Genomic DNA, 19,894 nt, shown 5'->3' with positions numbered 1-19,894 from the left:
CAAATGGAATTAGAGTCAATGCAGAACAAACCAATGCATTGGATTTTCAGACGATATAGCGGTGGCTGTAGACTCAGAGAAACTGGTGTTAAAGATGTTGTATGTATTATCGTCTTCATGGTCAAATCCATAGCTTAACACCAATGTGAAAAAAACAAAACTCTTACAGGTAAGAAACATCCACAGCAAATGCAAGCGAACATCTAGCTCGCTGGCAAGACAGTGGATAAAGTTGCTAGTTTCTGTTATCCTGGAAAATCACCCATGAGAACAGGTGCATCACAGAGATGAAGAAGAGAATACCAAATAGCCAAACAGGCTTTTCATATGAAGAGAATTCTTTGGCTAGCAAGAATTTTCAGGGCAGAAAAGAATTAAAATATTTTGTATGGAGTGCTCTGTTCTGTGGATGTGAATCTTGGGCAATTTACAATCAAGATCGGAAACGAGGCATTTCAAATATGGGTCTGGAGAAGAATGTTGAAGAGTGGATGGTTGGAAAAGAGACCAATGAAAGTATCCTGTAAGAAATTCAAGAGAAGAGAGAACTGCTCCAAACTATGCAGAAAAGGACTGCTAATTTCGTTGGACATACTTGCGCCACAATACCTTCCTCACTAACTTAATCTAAGGAAAAATCGTGGAAAGGAGACGGAGTGGGATTACCTTCATGATCTGAGGCAACATTTTCAGTAAAGCACCTATCTAGAAATGAAATGTGAAGTTGAGTATAGGAAACTATGGTTGCATCGACAGGGCATTGCCTTTAGGAACTAGCTGACTGACTAAGACTCTGATTTAAATTATTTCATTAATATCATCGTCCGCCTCTGTGGTGTAGTGGTTGGTGTGATTACTGTAGCTGCCACCCCAGGAGGCCCGGGTTCGATTCCCGGCTCTGCCCCGAAATTTGAAAAGTGGTACTAGGGATGGAACGGGGTCCACTCAGCCTCGGGAGGTCAACTGAGTTGAGGGGGTTCGATTTCCTCCTCAGCCATCCTGGAAGTAGTTTTCCGTGGTTTCCCACTTCTCCCCCAGGTAAATGCCGGGATGGCACCTGACTTAAGGCCACAGTCGCTTCCTTCCAATCTTCCTATCCCACCACAAGGCCCCTGTTGAGCATAGCAGGTGAGGCCGCCTGGGTGAGTTACTGGTCCTCCTCCCCAGTTGTAACCCCCGATCCAATGTCTCACGCTCCAGGACACTGCCCTCGAGGCGGTAGAGGTGGGATCCCTCGCTGAGTCCGAGGGTAAAACCAACCAAGGAAGAATATCATCATAAAATACTATTCCGTAGCGTACTTTAGACATATGTGTGCAGAAATACATAATATCAAGAACAATTATGGCATTAGTGTTCACAATAATTTATGGAGAGACAAGCTGAATGTGAGTCTGGAGAAAGTCAGTCTGGCTTCCAAAGAAATGTAGGCACATGCGAACCAATACTGACTCTACGTCTAATATTAGAGTCACATACAAGACATTGGTAGATTTAGAAAACTCGTTTCATAATGTATGGACTAAGCTATTTGAGACAACGAAGGTGGTCGGGATATAATACCGAAAAATAAGGGTCATATATAGTCTGTACAATAATCAGTCTGTAGTGACTGAGGAATCAAATAGCTTTAGAGCGGAGAATTGAACTTACTCACATGCATGTTAGTACCGAATTTTCGACAATTAGCTCTACGCAAAGCAGGAAAGCTTGTAGATTTATGTGGCTGTTGCTCTTTTTGATTATTGCTCAAAGGACATGAGATTTTATTAGCACGACTTGGCAACACTATGAGGAGAATTTACTCGATCATTTCATATCTTACTCTTAATTTATGCATTTATCAACACTAGTCTTAAATTAATTGGAAATCGAACTGGAAATTGTAAACTGGACTATCATAGAACAGTGAATGCATGTATTGTCTGAAACGACATAATCCTGTACCGAACGCAATCCACATTGTGTTAGTTATATTTTGCTGAACGCCATGTAGCCACTATCATTTTCATGTACATTCTCTTCCAGAGTTCACATGGTATATGCTATACACGTGAAAGTTTGGGCAGTCTGCATGCCACAATTAAAGATAAAAGTTAAAATCAATTTACCTTTAATAAAGCAATATCATTAGCGATATTCTGATCCGGCAGCTTCTCGTGCAGAATCTTATTCGTGACATCAAGTGAGATGAGTGCTCTGTTGGTCATATCAACAACTCCAGCCAAGACCTCAATCCTCTTGATCGCCTCCCTGCAATGTAGAAATCGGTCAACAGTGTTTCATTATCTGCTGTATATAAGTAAAATTATAATTTTTCCTCTAAACTTCACAGTTTTCACTCATATTTCATTTCTGCCTCGGATCAGGCACACAAACAAACCTAGAGTGTATTTAGTTCATTTTTTGTCTGTATGTTTGTTTAATTGTTTATTATGAAATCACGACAAAATGGCTAAGCAGAATTTCTTGAATATCTTTATTTAAGTTCAGGGAAACCGGGTTGTGCACTAGGCTTTTTATTATTTGTTTAGTGTACAATGGCGTAGCAATATTGAGGGAACCGAAACAGAAAATGTAAATTTCTCCGTTAATATTAGCTGTATAGTGTACCCATACTGGGTAATTTAGGGCTGGGTTTACCTAACAAATTATATTCAAAGAAAAATCAGCCAACGCTGGAATCGAACCCATCACCATAGAACACTTTGGGAAATAATAAAACACATAAACACATTACATTAAAAAATATCAAACATATATCACACAATACATCTCGAAGATTATGGCTTAACCAAGCCATAGTATCTGGTTAAATTCTTCGCTCCAATATGGGTCGAACTCAAGTACTCCAGCTTCCAAGGTAATAAATTAAAACTCCAATCACGAGCTAATTTAATGCATAAACATGGGAAGGGATCTATCCTTCGCAAAATCAGAAAATTATCCGCATTACTCATTACGTATCATTAGAATGGAATTGAGACTGCCTGGCGAATGAAAGGGATCTCGCTGGTAAACCTTAAGCTTTGCTGGGAACTATGGAATGTTCCCCGACCCTAAGTCCGCACGTAGTAAAACTGTCAGTCATGACAACAGCTGTGTGTGTCCAGCTCCGTGGCTACAAAAACACATTGAACTCGTCGTTTCTTTCTTTCTTTCTTTCTTTCTTTCTTTCTTTCTTTCTTTCTTTCTTTCTTTTATATATCATCTCGGCGTGTTCTCAAGTACGCATTCATTTGAGAGCTATTACTTCTTAGTATTCATTATTTGCTATATATTCAGTCCAATTCAATATATCACAACAGCCATAATTAATATTATCCTTTATCATTCCAACAACATAACATGTTACAGCTTCACCCCTCCATATCATATCACGGCATCTCAAATCCGTTCCATTAATTTACAGAGAAGACTCCATTCTTACAGGTTATTTAATTCTTCTCGCATATCTATATAATTCGCATAATACCTCGGTTTGGGACATCTTCAATGATCATCTATTACCATACGGGATTTATAAATACCTGAATCACCTTGAAGCAAACATGTAGTTTATTTTCAAACTACTATGAAAATCTTTACCAGATAGTAACATTACGAAGAAATTATAAGTTTAGCTAAATCGCTATTCTTCCCGAATATGTGCTTCATATACACTAAGAATTTATGGGATCTATATAATAGTTCATGCAAATAAGCCTGCTAAATATCAAAGATTATTCTTAAATAACTTGAAAACCCTAATTAAAATAATAAATAGTCTTTTCCCAGTCACACGCGTATAGTGTTCCCTACATTTAATATTGTTATTAATTATAACATTCTAATATTTACAAAAATAAGAATTGCTACTGGCATGCAAATCTCGTGGTTTAATATATTCAAATATGTACTTATCAAATGCTGGGTATGGTTTGCCGTCATCTCAATGTACATCTTAGATTTTTACTCCTTCATGATGAGCGGTCTTCTCTTTGATAGTCCTTGGTTCCTTTTCGTACTACCACGATCTATGTCTCGAACTGTGGTCTTCTTAGTTGAGTCTCTGGACGATCCCTGTAGAAATGACTGCAGACACTTAGGCGCGATTCTTGTAGGCTCCAGACCACTCACGAACATACAGGCAAAATGGGAAATCAATTATTAAACACTGTTTATGTACTTTCAAAGGGATCTACTGCTGATAAGATGCACTGATAACTTTAAATAGATCAATGCAAATAGTGGCAAGTTTATAGAAATCACTGTTCATTTCCTATTTCAATCACACAGTCTATCACCATGAGTGTCCATAGAGTATGCAAACGCTAATTTTATCAGGAATAGTTCTTTAATTTTGCTGAACGTCACTCACTCTTAAAATGCTTTGGATCGGTTATTATTAATTACTGGACGTAATTAACTGTCTCACTACCTCTAAACAACCTGACGCGTTTGCCCTTTCACTGATGATTGCACCATGAACTGCAACTGACTGTTGTTCTTATTTAAAATATAAAATGTTGAGATAAGACTTCTATTCATACATACTGTACATTATCTGGTACCACACGGCTTATTTCGCGATATTTTACATCGCACTGATGTGTTTTTCTTCTATGACACAACACTTCATAAACTGATATCCAAGTTCAATCCTAACGTGTTAGTACTGCAGCTACACAAATGACAATGAGATCTGTATCTAGGTCCCGGCTCTACTTATAGCCTCCGGACAAAATGATCAGGGGGAGGTAAATTATGCCCTGCCGAAATTGAAGGTCCGGTAATCGGAATCTTTCAGCGACGTGAAAACACTCAAATTATAGCTTGTGACTGATCACATATAAAACTAAAGCGATCAGTGGGTCATTCACAATCTCAAAAGCGTCCTTTTAGAAAATCACGCGTCATGATTCATCACGCAAGATCTCCCACTTTTTTCCACACGTTGTCAGATTCCAGCAGTCATCTTTAATCTGCGAACTGCTATACGACAAGCGTCATTACCGATCCACTATTAAAATATTGCATTTATATGCATCAACTGTTAGCATTAAATACATCAGTTCGAATGAGACCTGACTCATAAATTTCCAAAAATTATTTCAAATGAAGGCGTTCTTCTTCTTCTTCCTATTTTTAGTAAATTATGGTGAAGTGGCACCAATGAATGCAGTGTTGAATTAGTAGAGGACATTTATTTCTCATGGGTTAACACACCTTAACTCAGCCCACTCTCCGACACCCTACATTTCCACGCGTAGCGTCATCTCTCCTTCTCGTTCGCTCGAAAAGAGAGCGCGATTTCAAGGTCCAGCGGTACTGCGCTATCCTTTTCTCGATGCAGCGCAGAAAACTACTCCCTTCGGGCTGGGATATCGCAAATCACATCCCGGTTCGGCATGTAGACTGCTAATTACTACATTATATGTCTCAGAATGTTGCGGAAAACGGTATATATGATTGACTAGACCTTCTAATATGCCTATAGCATGGTAATGAACGGTCAGAATAGATAAGCTGTATACAGAGTGGTACAGTTTTTTATGCAACCCGTAGAATATATCCGTCCGCCTCTGTAGTGTAGTGGTTATCTTAAGAGTATAAATATTAAAATCTCATAGCTAGATTTGAACTCTGAATCCGTCGGAAAAGTCACATGCTGGCTGCGATTAGTGCCATGTAGTCACTCCAAGCGACGAAGATTAGGTCCCGTATCTCTGTACTAATGAAATAATCTACGCTATCACTTCGACACTGATCTTGTATGTTACAACTTCTGGACTCGAATGTGCAGAACCTTGCTGCAAACACCACAGTATGGTACGGAATCATGCCTTAGCCCAGATAGTTGCAATCATTCCCTACGAGTAGAGTATGTACCTATTACTTGGTTAAATGAGTTCAGCATTTTTTCAGGTGGTATTCACAATTAATTTGTCAGTAGTCGGTGCTTACGTGGCGATAATCGTTATGTCTGTTTATTATAATTTCCTTGGAAGAATACCTGAGACTTCAGAAAAGTCATCTCTTCGTAAAAGATGCCTAGAGGAGTACGAAATAAAATTTAAAAAGGTTTGACTCAATAAGGTTTCGAACCGTCACTGCTCCATGTAGCTTATCCAGGTACATCCAAAATGCCTAACTCCGCGCAGCTACTTCCTGCTCGAACGTCTGCTGTAGCTCTTAACCCTCTGTATTCAGGAGAATAGCGAAATTTCTCGCTTCGTAAAGTTACTGATGTTTTACAGCCTTATGGTCAAGTTTTATGACTTTATTGAACGCTGTAACGGTAGTAATTACATGGCGTAAGCTATCACATCTACTGTACAGCATTTGCGTGCCATAGATTATAAAATACTTTGAATAACGCGTTGTCCGCCTCTGTGGTGTAGTGGTTAGCGTGATTAGCTGCCACCCCCGGAGGCCCGGGTTCGATTCCCGGCTCTGCCACAAAATTTGAAAAGTGGTACGAGGGCTGGAACGGGGTCCACTCAGCCTCGGGAGGCCAACTGAGTAGAGGTGGGTTCGATTCCCACCTCAGCCATCCTGGAAGTGGTTTTCCGTGGTTTCCCACTTCTCCTCCAGGCGAATGCCGGGATGGTACCTAACTTAAGGCCACGGCCGCTTCCTTCCCTCTTCCTTGCCTATCCCTTCCAATCTTCCTATCCCTCCACAAGGCCCCTGTTCAGCATAGCAGGTGAGGCCGCCTGGGCGAGGTACTGGTCATACTCCCCAGTTGTATCCTCCGACCAAGAGTCTGAAGCTCCAGGACACTGCCCTTGAGGCGGTAGAGGTGGGATCCCTCGCTCAGTCCGAGGGAAAAGCCGACCCTGGAGGGTAAACAGATGATGATGATGATGATGATGATGAATAACGCGTTTCTATCAATTCAGTGTGATGAGACTATAAAAAATGGCGGTGAATTGACATGTCTGTAATTGGTCCTAACCTATCACGGTATCATACCTTGAACACCCTTTTCTTTCAAAAGAAAATGGCCTCTTGAACCAATCAGATGCGTAATTCACTACCGACAGCTAAGGGAGTGGCTGTGGTTTGTACAGTACAGTAACATTTCGTAAGAATGACTGGAGTATTGGACTCCGCTCTACAAAAAATGGCATAGTGTTTTTGAGATGGGCCTCACTTACTGCCTCTTGTACCGCTTTTGCATTGTGCGGGAAAGTCCATGTCGAACATCTGCACATATAATTGCTGTAAGATGTTGCGCAAAATTCGACTAAGAGACAATTAATTCCTAGCTGGTTGCATATGTTTGGGAAAAAAGGGACAGCTGTACCATCCGATATAGCACAAATCGTGTAAAATATCATCAATACGTTTTTACCGTACGAGGGAGAATTTCGCTATTTTTTAAAAAAACTTTCACAAGCTTCCAAATATCTCAGTAAAAAAAACCACCTTTCCCTTTGCGAAAATCAAATGGCTATCTATCAACGGCTGCTAATTTCAGATGACTATCAGCTATAAGATATGCCTGCACTGTTGCTAGGTAACAGTCTGGCCACCCACCCATACCTTAAATAAGAGCGTGCACGGTAGCTAGGGTTACACTTCCGTCACGTTAACTTTCGTAACGCAAATTTTCAGATAACCGCTAGCCATAAGACATATTCTGATCCGGCAGCTTCTCGTGCAGAATCTTATTCGTGACATCAAGTGAGATGAGTGTTACAATGTGTAGGTAACAAAAGTTGTATAAAATGTAATTTCCATTTTTTTAAATATCTGGCACATTTCACGGTGCGAGCTACGATAAAGGAATCATTCATAAATTGAGTTTTTCTTTCTATCAACTGTGAACATCGCTGACATAGGAATATTAGTCAGTCGTCATGGTAACAAGTTAATTTACAATGTTGGTGGTTGTTATCAAGATTGCTTTTATAAGGTAGAATAATAATTATTCTATCTTCCTAATGCCATGCTTTTAAGTTGTTCAATAACCTCCAATTTTACAATTATGGTGTTTATTTTTTACCGTTCATCAGCTGCTTTAGATTTTAGGAGTGTCAGTTTCCTCATTTCTATTCCACAGGAGTTCTTCAACGCGCTGGAAACTAACGACATGGAATTTTAGTATTTGAGCACTCGCGAAAATGTCACTGAACTAACAAAAGATCGAAATCACTAACTGGGGAACAAAGGTTTTAACTTATCGACTGCGCCACGGAAGTCGGCTAAATACGCAACAAGAGATAATCATACTGAGTTGAACAGTTTATCAATTCTGTTGGTAACTGAAGTTGTGAATATCTTACTCAGAGTTGGAAAACATGATATTGGGTGACACTTGGTTCGGTTGTTCAGATCGAAATTCTTCGGCTGAAAATATGTAATGCCTCTACAGAGAAATGCACGGAGTGGTGTTCTTAGGCTTTCTGGAAGTGTAGGGCCAGAAGTTGATGAGTGTGCTGATTACAGGGAAGTTTCTTGCACTAGTAATTTGTGAACACCTAGTGTCCTCCCATTATGAAGTTTCTTCATGGTTCGTTGTATTTAAACGGATCTACAACTTTTGGTACAATTGGCTTTATATCAGCTCTAGTTGTTTGATCCATAGGGCATTGATATTACGGCTTTTTGTGGCTCTCTGGCTTTGACGAAATATATGACCAGTAGTCATGAACACTTCCTTAAACCAGGTATATTCTCAAGTAGAGATGGTTACTGTTGCCTCTTTTCCAAAGTCTTGTTGAACTGCTTTTCATTTCTTTGGAATATAGCATATTGAATTTTTCACTCTATGGCACTTTGCTGTCTCTCGAAGCGTTTCGATAGTGTTGAAAGCTTCTGTTTCCCAGTTTCTAGAACATCCTCCAACATGATATTTCCAGAGTAATCAAGCTTTTAATTTAATAGGATCTTGCGGGAAATTCTATTGTCCAGACTTTTCGCTCTTACCCAATTTTTGTACCGCTCCAGTCGATTGACATTTTGAAGGAGTTCAAGGACAAGTGGTTTTAGACTTCTTGCCCAGGGTGGGTCTTCAGGTCTTCTTTTGCTCACTGCGTATTGGGAGAAATGACCTTATCTCCGTTTAGTCGAACAATAGTAAGTGCAACACAATAGATGACAGTATGGAGATCTACAACAAACTTATGGTCTTTTATATGTGTTGGTAGGATGGTTTTGTTGAGCAGCCCAATTATCCTTGCTAATTTTCCAGATTATTGCTGTCTGGGGAGAATAGATTGCCGAATGGGATCAGTACCGCAATATTCAATTAGTGTTGTTTGATCTCTTCGAATGCTGAAAAATTAGTTAGAGAATTGTTTGGAGAATTATCTTCTTCGCTTTCTATAAAGTGAGATAATCACTTCATCAGTGCTGTATACCTATGTAACTAGGTCATTATCGGTGATTTCAGAAAATATACGGAGTTGTTGTGCTACTTCTTGTTTTATTCTGTCAAGGACAGGGCCAGGGATCAGAATGTTTCTTAACATTATCCGTCATTGATTTACAGTGCGTTGTTCTCTGACGCTGATGGTAGAATACTGACTTACAACATAAAGGCCTTGTATAATTGCTGTCTGTAGCGTGTGATTTGTGTGTATTTATGATATTATTATTTATGATTACTATTGTTAGTGAAAATTTTCAAAGGCAAACAAGAACTAGATTCAAGATGTAGAAAGAGAACGGATGGCATACATAGATGCTAAACAGTAAGGGAATTAGCATTTCCAAGAATAAGCTGGCGGCTTTACGTCGCACCGACACAGATAGGTCTTACGGCGACAATGGGACAGGAAAGACCTACGAGTTGGAAGGAAACGTCCATGGCCTTAATTAAGGTATAGCCCCAGCATTTGCCTGGTGTGAAAATGTCAAACCACGGAAAACCACCTTCAGGGCTGCCGACAGTGGAATTCGAACCCACTATCTCCCAGATGCAAGCTCTAACCGCACGGCCGACTCGCCCGGTCCAAGAATAAGCAGAAAACTAAGAGGACCGAATGTCAAGTAGGGAATAAGAAACCCGAACAGGTGGATAATTTTAAGTACTTAGGATGTGATTTTTTCCACGATGGTAGCATATTAAGTGAAACTGAAGCAAGGTGCAGCAAAGCTAATCCAGAATGCTAACAGTTCCGGTGATCTGTCAGAAGGAAGTGAGTTGCCAAAATTATCGCTTTGTTTTCGGTCCAGCTTTGTTGTATGGAAGTGAAAGATGACTGGATTCGAGATATCTTATTCATAAAGCGAAAAACCAGATATGAAACTAGTGACACGATTGTAGTACAAACAGATGGGATTAATGGTGTCAGAGAACTCGCAATTGGGAGATTAACAGTAATTTACGAATGAACTCGATGTTTGAATTTGTGCGTATCATCCGGCTTTGGGGCTGAGTTTATGTGTGGCGAATGGAAAATAATGGTCTGCGGTATGGAAGGTAAGAGAAGCTGATGGAGGCTAAAGAGGTAACAACACTTACACTCAGTTTTTAATCATTTAAGGGTAAAAGATATGAAAGGGTGGCCCAGAGGTTTTTGTAAATATAAGATTGTGATAGCATTTATTTTATTCACAGAGGCTTGCATACTGAATGTTTTTTTTTGCTAGGGGCTTTACGTCGCACCGACACAGATAGGTCTTATGGCGACGATGGGATAGAAAAGGCCGAGGAGTTGGAAGGAATCGGCCGTGGCCTTAATGAAGGTACAGCCCCAGCATTTGCCTGGTGTGAAAATGGGAAACCACGGAAAACCATCTTCAGGGCTGCCGATAGTGGGATTCGAACCTACTATCTCCCGGATGCAAGCTCACAGCCGCACGCCTCTACGCGCACGGCCAACTCGCCCGGTATACTGAATGTTGAAAGGCATAACAACCTACAGAGTGTATCTAATCATTTGTAACAAACGTCGGTGGCGGGGGATTGGTGGGATCAAAACAAGATTTTTTTTTTTTTTTTTTTGATATTTGCTTTACGTCGCATCGACACAGATAGGTCTTATGGCGACGATGGGATAGGAAGGGCCTAGGAATGGGAAGGAAGCGGCCGTGGCCTTAATTAAGGTACAGCCCCAGCATTTGCCTGGTGTAAAAATGGGAAACCACGGAAAACCATCTTCAGGGCTGCCGACAATGGAATTCGAACCCTCTGTCTCCCGGATGCAAGCTCACAGCTGTGCGCTCCTAACCGCACGGCCAACTCGCCCGGTAAAACAAGAAAAAATATCCCTGTTAAGGTATGTCTCTCAATGCGTTGGTATTGAGGAACAGGCGTTGCACATGGTGGCCACTAACCTACTGACGTTTTTATCTCCCGTCATTCGTTTTGTTCACCGATGACGCCACAATTGAAAGAGATGGCACCAGAAAATTCTATAACACACACGCACATAGACAGTTGAAAATCCCCATAGTACGGTTGTCGCCAATCATCAACAGCACTTTGGATGCAATGTGTGGTGTGGTGTGATCGGCACATACATGCTACCCAGACGACTGAATGGACCGGACTAGCTGACCTTGAAGGCCATGGTGCCTGTACTACTGAAACATGCCCGTAGCAGTTCGCTGCGTCATGTGATTCATATGCATGTTAAAGCTCCAGTGCACTTCAGTTTGCATTCACGCTGTTTTTTGACAACACCTTAACACGACGGTGGGTCGGACGTCGAGGTCCAGTGTATTGGCCTGCCCGGTCTCCTGACTTTACTGCACTGGACTTTTATCTGTGGGAACACACGAAAAGTTTGGCGTACGCTACTCCGATTAACGACATCAACAGCCTGGAACAGCGCATGAATGACTGTTCGACAGGACCCAGGTATCTTTGAGCGGCTTCGCCAGTCCATGTTGAGGCTACTTACGGAGGACAATTTGAGCATCTCTACTGATTCAGCCAATTCACGTCCTGCAACTCCGCTGCACGTAACTCAGTAACAACGCACTATAGAACGTTAGTTCATTGGGACAATTTTTCTTCTTTTGACCACAGGAATTACTCCCCATGTGTGTTACAAAGTCCGCCTCTGTGGTGTAGTGGTTAGCGTGATTAGCTGCCACCCCGGAGGCCCGGGTTCGATTCCCGGCTCTGCCACGAAATTTGAAAAGTGGTACGAGGGCTGGAATGGGGTCCACTCAGCCTCGGGAGGTCAACTGAGTAGAGGTGGGTTCGATTCCCACCTCAGCCATCTTGGAAGTGGTTTTCCGTGGTTTCCCACTTCTCCTCCAGGCGAATGCCGGGATGGTACCTAACTTAAGGCCACGGCCGCTTCCTTCCCTCTTCCTTGCCTATCCCTTCCGATCTTCCCATCCCTCCACAAGGCCCCTGTTCAGCATAGCAGGTGAGGCCGCCTGGGCGAGGTACTGGTCATACTCCCCAGTTGTATCCCCCGACCAAGAGTCTGAAGCTCCAGGACACTGCCCTTGAGGCGGTAGAGGTGGAATCCCTCGCTCAGTCCGAGGAAAAAACCGAACCTGGAGGGTAAACAGATGATGATGATGATGATGTGTGTTACAAATGTTGGATATACACCGTGTATAACGAAGATGCATTATTTTTTGTTTTAATTCCGTTTCGAAGTGTACTCACTTCCTGAGGCAATGGGCAACGGTGAGTACATATCTCCTGCTGATGATGGATCCTCCACAATTCCAGACGGTTGAGTTTGTGTGTATACGAACACGAACCTGAAAATAAAAAATAAAAAAGTATAATTTCGGGACATGTTTTTAGTACTGTAAAATTTCTTACACTCCTCAACTGGTGCGTAAGTATGGCTTGAACAAGTTACCGTACGGTAAGGACAGGATTTCCATGGTAGCAATGGTTCGGCAGGCTGTCAAGGCAGCAAGGGGATTGCGGAAGCATGGCAGTCATCAGCATCATAAACGGCTGCCAGTGACGTACTTAGCCCAGGATCAGTGTGCTGTACGGTGCCTTAATGGTTAGCGTACTGGCTTTTGGTTCAGGGGACCTCAGGTTCGATTCTTATCCAGACCGAGGATTTTAACTGCGTATGGTTTAATTTCTTTGGTTCAGAGACTAGGTGTTTGTGTTCGTCTTAACACAGATCTACATGCAACACATCAAAACAATCACAGAATCACGCAATAGTGAATACATCCCTCAACATAGGGTTGGCGTCAGGAAAGGAATCCCGCCGCAAAATTAGGCCAAATCCATATCAAGTGCCCATCCCAATAAATAAGGATGCACGCAACCGTCCAACAAACCTTGGGAAGTTCTCACGTCAAATTCATATTGTGTGTAAAACTAAAAACAATATGTTCGTTCAAATTTAAATAGATTTCACAAAATGACATTACGAAGAAACTGCCATAATAAACATCCTTATTGCAAAGAAAATCCCCTCAAAATAATTGCGAATTAGTATAAATAACAGTTGATTTTAATATCCTTGTGGGAAGAGAGACAAAGAGGGGAGATGTTAAGTGTAAAGATACATGCTAAATAACGGAAATTATAATGATCACACGTCACTAACATAAATAATTTAACATAGCGTCACTTAAGAAGGAATGAACGCATGGTATTGTAAGCTCACCGGACAAAAAATAGTCAATGTAGTGCGCACGCACAGATGGATCATTACGCATGTACAAATGGCGCAGCGAAGAGTCCCGTGCCCAACCGCACGCGCACTGCCTTAACGTGAGCATAAGGCAGTGGTGATCAGAGTGAGATTGATGTTTTAAGCGGACAATGTACGTCAATATGGGAAGATGTAAGGATATGACAGAATGGCAAAAAGGGGCAATCGTGTTTCACCGTGCCCATCGCCATACGGTGCGTGAAGATGCTGAATTTGTTGGTGTTTTACAGCGGACTATTCACGTGTCTTCAAGCAAATGAAGGCCAAATGATGCATTTCAACCTGGATATATGCAAGGTCAGGATCAAGGCGGAGGTGTGTCTGTGATGTTTTGGGGGCATGGATTGGGCCCGTTCACTGAGGTGACTACTAACATGAACCAGCATGTTTATTTACACATTCTGGATGATCAGGTGTTGCCTTTCAGTCAACATATGCATGATGAGTATGCTATTGCTACCCCGATTTTTTAAGATGTCAACAGCAAAGTTCATTGGGCTGGACGCATATGTAACTGGTTTTATGAACACTCCCCAACCCTAGGTGAAGCTTTGTCTGACCCTGTAATAGTTGAGAGGGGAGTTCCTCAGGGCAGTGTTATCGGACCTTTATGTTTTCTTATATATATAAATGATATGAGTAAAGGAGTGGAATCGGTGGTAAGGCTTTTTGCGGATGATGGTATTCTCTATAGAGTGATAAATAAGTTACAAGATTGTCAGCAACTGCAACGTGACCTCGAAAATATTGTGAGATGGACAGCAGGCAATGGTATGTTGATAAACGGGGCTAAAAGTCAGGTTGTGAGTTTTACAAATAGGAAAAGTCCTCTCAGTTTTAATTACTGCGTTGATGGGGTGAAAGTTCCTTTTGGGGATCATTGTAAGTATCTAGGTGTTAATATAAGGAAAGATCTTCACTGGGGTAATCACATAAATGGGATTGTAAATAAAGGGTACCGATCTCTGCACATGGTTATGAGTGTGTTTAGGGGTTGTAGTAAGGATGTAAAGGAGAGTGCATATAAGTCTCTGGTAAGACCCCAACTAGAGTATGGTTCCAGTGTATGGGACCCTCACCAGGATTACCTGATTCAAGAACTGGAAAAAATCCAAAGAAAAGCAGCTCGATTTGTTCTGGGTGATTTCCGACAAAAGAGTAGCGTTACAAAAATGTTGCAATGTTTGGGTTGGGAAGAAATGAGAGAAAGAAGAAGAGCTGCTCGACTAAGTGGTATGTTCCGAGCTGTCAGCGGAGAGATGGCGTGGAATGACATTAGTAGACGAATAAGTCTGAATGGCGTCTATAAAAGTAGGAAAGATCACAATATGAAGATAAAGTTGGAATTCAAGAGGACAAACTGGGGCAAATATTCATTTATAGGAAGGGGAGTTAGGGATTGGAATAACTTACCAAGGGAGATGTTCAATAAATTTCCAATTTCTTTGAAATCATTTCGGATAAGGCTAGGAAAGCAACAGATAGGGAATCTGCCACCTGGGCGACTGCCCTAAATGCAGATCAGTATTGATTGATTGATTGATTGATTGATTCTATTACATCTCGATTGGCCTGCAAAATCACCTGATTTTAACCCCATTGAAAATCTGTAGGACATCTTGGAACAGCGGGTAAAACGCCGACTTCAGCATCTCCACACTTTGGCGGAACTGCGCGATCAAATCCTCAACGAGTGCCTTAACGTGGACGCGACATTCCTGCACAACCTTGTGAACTCACTTTCTAACCGAATCCAGGTGGTTATAAAGCCCAGAGGCGGGGTTACACGGTATTAAATGATGCTTGTAATGATTTCTCCAAGGGTGAGCATATAACTTCCTCGTAGGTACACTTTTCTCAGAAATAATTGACCGAGCTCGATAGCTGCAGTCGCTTAAGTGCGGCCAGTATCCAGTATTCGCCAGATAGTAGGTTCGAACCCCACTGTCGGCAGACCTGAAAATGGTTTTCCGTGGTTTCCCATTTTCACACAAGGCAAATGCTGGAGCTGTACCTTATTTAAGGCCACGGCCGCTTCCTTCCCACTTCTAACCCTTTCCTGTCCCAACGTCGCCATAAGACGTGTCTGTGTCGGTGCGACGTAAAGCAACTTCAAAGAAAGAAATAATTGAACCTGCAGATATAATGTTTGTGGTGGGTACCCACAGTGATTGTATCTACGTAGGAAATAAGTTGTAAAATATTAAATGGTCCGCCTCTGTGGTGTAGTGATTAGCGTGATTAGCTGCCATCCCCGGAGGTCCGGGTTCGATTCCCGGCTCTGCCACGAAATTTGAAAAGTGGTACGAGGGCTGGAACGGGGTCCACTCAGCCTCGGGAGGTCAACTGAGTAGAGGTGGGTTCGATTCCCACCTCAGCCATCCTGGAAGTAGTTTTCCGTGGTTTCCCACTTCTCCTCCAGGCAAATGCCGGGATGGTACCTAACATAAGGCCACGGCCGCTTCCTCCCCTCTTCCTTGCCTGTCCCATCCGATCTTCCCATCCCTCCACAAGGCCCCTGTTCAGCATAGCAGGCGAGGCCGCCTGGGCGAGGTACTGGTCATTCTCCCCAGTTGTATCCCTCGCCCCAAAGTCTGAAGCTCCAGGACACTGTCCTTGCGGCGGTAAAGGTGGGATTACTCGCTGAGTCCGAGGGAAAAACCGAACCTGGAGGGTAAACAGATTGAGAAAAGAGAAGAAAAATATTAAATGTGAGGAACTTATAATACAAAACCATGCGCTCATTCCTTTTTGTGTGACAATACATGCAAAAGAACATATCTGATATTTCGTCACGTTTCAATAAGAAATTAAAAATGAGTGAAAGTCCTTCAGTAACCGCAAACATACAAGATTTTACTTCCATTTACAATCTGGTAAAATATAAATGTTGATAGTGTAAAATGGAATAAGTAAAAACCACGAAACTGTTTTCCCCTTGAATAAAATTCAATATATTTAGATTTTACTCATTCTGTTTAGATTGTTTTGACTCCGCAATTCTTTGAATATTTGGTTTTGATGTTTTCATTTAAAACCCAGTAAGTGGTTACGCGCTTTGGGCCAGCTAGCTGTCATCTTTCATTCGGGGGTAATGTGTTCTAAACCCAATGTCGGCAAACCTTAGGATATTTCGTGGTTTTCCATTTTCACACTAGGCCTAGGTCGCTTCCTCGCTTCCTCGCTTCCTACCCACTTCTACACCTTTCCTATTCCATCGTCGCCACAAGACTTACCTGCATCGGTGTGACGTGAAACAAATTGTAAAAAATAAAGTCATTTAAATGGATCCACCACAACATGGGTCTTTCTTGTCCCACTGGTCACTGTGTTGTACAGGTTACGGCAGAGCTGCTTATCAAAACAGCCATGATAGATCAGTCTGACCAATGCCACCTGTCACTCAGTTTGCAACGCCTGTTGTAAGGATTGAAATAACGTCATTCATGTGACAGAGAGTGTGAAATTTGATTTATTCATAATTAGTACACAACATACTCTTCAACTCGTCCTCCTTAGCATGTTAAACAATGAGTTTATTCTTAGAAGAGAATTTAAAATATTGAATTTTAATTTATACACTGTTTAGTTCACTCCTCAAACTACAGTTCCGTTGTGACTTGTACTGCTTTTAGTATAAAGAACCAGACTTCTTGGGAAATAAGATTAAATTATATAATAATAAATTAAATAATTAAAATTAAATAATGTACAATATAATAAATGCATTAAATAATATCCTTTATATCCCAGACAACCAGAATTGCTGCCATCGTCTTCGGTTTAAGCAATGACAAATATAAAGATTTAAATATAATTAAAATGTTCTTATTTACTTTGATTTAGATATTGAAATGGCGTATGGCTTTTAGTGCCGGGAGTGTCCGAGGACAAGTTCGGCTCGCCAGATGCCGTTCTTTTGATTTGACTTCCGTAGGCGACCTGCGCGTCGTGATGAGGATGAAATGATGATGAAGACGACACATACACCCAGCCCCTGTGTCAGCGAAATTAACCACTTATGGTTAAAATTCCCGACCCCACCGGGAATCGAACCCGGGACTCCTGTGGCCAAAGGCCAGCACGCTAACCAATTAGCCATGGAGCCGGACGATTTAAATATTGATAATAAATAAATAAGGTATGGTATATATTTAAAATCCCGTGAAAAGTTTTCACCCTTGGCTGCGCCTCGGGCATTAAATTTTTCACTCGACATAGAAATATTATTTTAATCTTTAATACCTTAAATTGTTATTATGCTTCATCATCATCATCATCTGTTTACCCTCCAGGTTCGGTTTTTCCCTCGGACTTTGCGAGGGATCCCACCTCTACCGCCTCAAGGGCAGTGTCCTGGAGCTTCAGACTCTTGGTCGGGGGATGCAACTGGGGAGAATGACCAGTACCTCGCCCAGGCGGCCTCACCTGCTATGCTGAACAGGGGCCTTGTGGAGGGAGGGGAAGATTGGAAGGGATAGGCAAGGAAGAGGGAAGGAAGCGGCCGCGGCCTTAAGTTAGGTACCATCCCGGCATTCGCCTGGAGGAGAAGTGGGAAACCACGGAAAGCCACTTCCAGGATGGCTGAGATGGGAATCGAACCCACCTCTACTCAGTTGACCTCCCGAGGCTGAATGGACCCCGTTCCAGCCCTCGTACCACTTTTCAAATTTCGTGGCAGAGCCGGGAATCGAACGCGGGCCTCCGGGGGTGGCAGCTAATCACGCTAACCACTACACCACAGAGGCGGACTATTATGCTTCAACTTATTATATTGTTGTTTTCTTGCATGTTTTTGGACTATCATTTCTTCAGTAACAGTTACCTTGTTTGAGAATGTGTAATACAAGGATGTATCAGAACTACTAAAAAAAAAGCAAAGTCACCTCCGTACAGGCCATGAAGGCCCTTGGAGGAGTGGAAGGTAACGGCTTCCACCATTGTTAACCTCGACACGTGATGGGGTAGAGTGGTTAGCTCTACGCCCGGCCGCCTTTGCCCCCAGGAATTAACCTGGTACTCATTTTTGGTGTAGGATGAGTGAACCTCAGGGCCATATGCACCTCCGGAAGTGGAAATCTCGTTTCTTAAATTTTACGACTTCCTGACGGGGATTCGAACCCACGTCCTTCCGGGCGAACCGAGCACGCCTTTACCGCCTCGGCCACGCAGCCCCTATCAGAGCTATAAGGACAAAAAAAGTCAGGTATGCTCTCCGTGTTATATTAAGAAAGATGGTGCAATCGGATTGGCGGATAACATTTTTCTTTTCGAGAATATGAGGTTAATTTGTTGACCCCGGGCGTGCGAATCAAAGTGACAAACTCGCCACATTTGCTATGCCAGAGCACAAGCCGCTGCCGTGCTTCGGAGAAGAGAAGGGGAGGGAGGGGAAGTGAATCGTATGATGGAGTCAAAGATAATGCTCCGCGATTATGAACAAGTTTCCTCGTTCGACTCGAACAGGATTGTCCTTGTCTCTTACAGTCAATATCCACAGCTCGTTTATTAAGAAGCTGTAATTGCACACACAGTACAAGAACACACTGTAATTAGGACACACTTGTTAGTCAAGGAATGCACCAGATCGTTTCTCCTCTCGTCTGTTGGTCGCAGCAACGTTCTTTATTATTTAATATGGTCCAAGATGCAACGCTGCCGCCCCACGATTGTGTATTCCTTCACTCACAACATTGTAAATGGAATGAAATACTGAACGAAGGAAACAAAATTCCCAATGGTTTGATTACAGTAGATGTTTAATATGCCCCTCTCCAACCTCGATGCATGGTTCACAAAGGTGTAGTAGTGACCTTTGGGCTCTGTTCAGGATGTGTGGTGTGTCGTGAATGACTTAGAAAGTTGCCTGTTTTCTTGGCACATGTTCATCTTATATTTCTACGGGATTCGCAACCTGTTTTCCCGTCAGTGACCGGGTCAGGGATGGAATGAATGAAGCTCCTATCTTGCGGCGAGGATAGGAATTGTGCTGGCTGCCGAAGGCTGTCGCACTCCTCTTGGGCAATGATTAATGACTGACAGATGAAATGATATTGGAGAGTGTTGATGGTATGAAAGATGACAGGGAAAACCGGAGGACCCGGAGAAAAACCTGTCCCGCCTCCTCTTTGTCCAGCACAAATCTCACATGGAGTGACCGGGATATGAACCACGGAACCCAGCGGTGAGAGGCCGACGCGCTGCCACCTGAGCCACGGAGGCTTTACGGGGTTCACATGGTAGTCGATTTGTGCAGAACAAACTGTCCACTGTATATCGGGGCTGGGAAGCGATTATGTGAAACG

The 19,894-nt window shown here is 42.4% G+C and overlaps 1 protein-coding gene across 3 annotated transcripts in view; it reads right to left on the bottom strand.

Moving 5' to 3' along the window:
* LOC136864583 (anionic trypsin-2) overlaps positions 1 to 19,894 on the bottom strand; it is a 111,797-nt gene that overhangs the window by 37,398 nt on the left and 54,505 nt on the right. For all 3 annotated transcript variants that reach the window (XM_067141794.2, XM_067141786.2, XM_067141776.2), the window contains exons 3-4: positions 12,566 to 12,663; positions 2,112 to 2,253 (exon numbers count right to left, since the gene is read on the bottom strand). In XM_067141794.2, coding sequence (XP_066997895.2) covers positions 2,112 to 2,253; positions 12,566 to 12,663 — 240 coding nt within the window. The remainder of the gene's footprint in view (positions 1 to 2,111; positions 2,254 to 12,565; positions 12,664 to 19,894) is intronic.

This window comes from Anabrus simplex, chromosome 1 (genome assembly GCF_040414725.1).
Source record: "Anabrus simplex isolate iqAnaSimp1 chromosome 1, ASM4041472v1, whole genome shotgun sequence".
Lineage (NCBI taxonomy): Eukaryota > Metazoa > Arthropoda > Insecta > Orthoptera > Tettigoniidae > Anabrus > Anabrus simplex.
Note: the sequence above shows the minus strand (reverse complement) of the source record. Positions and strands in the feature narration are given on the sequence as shown.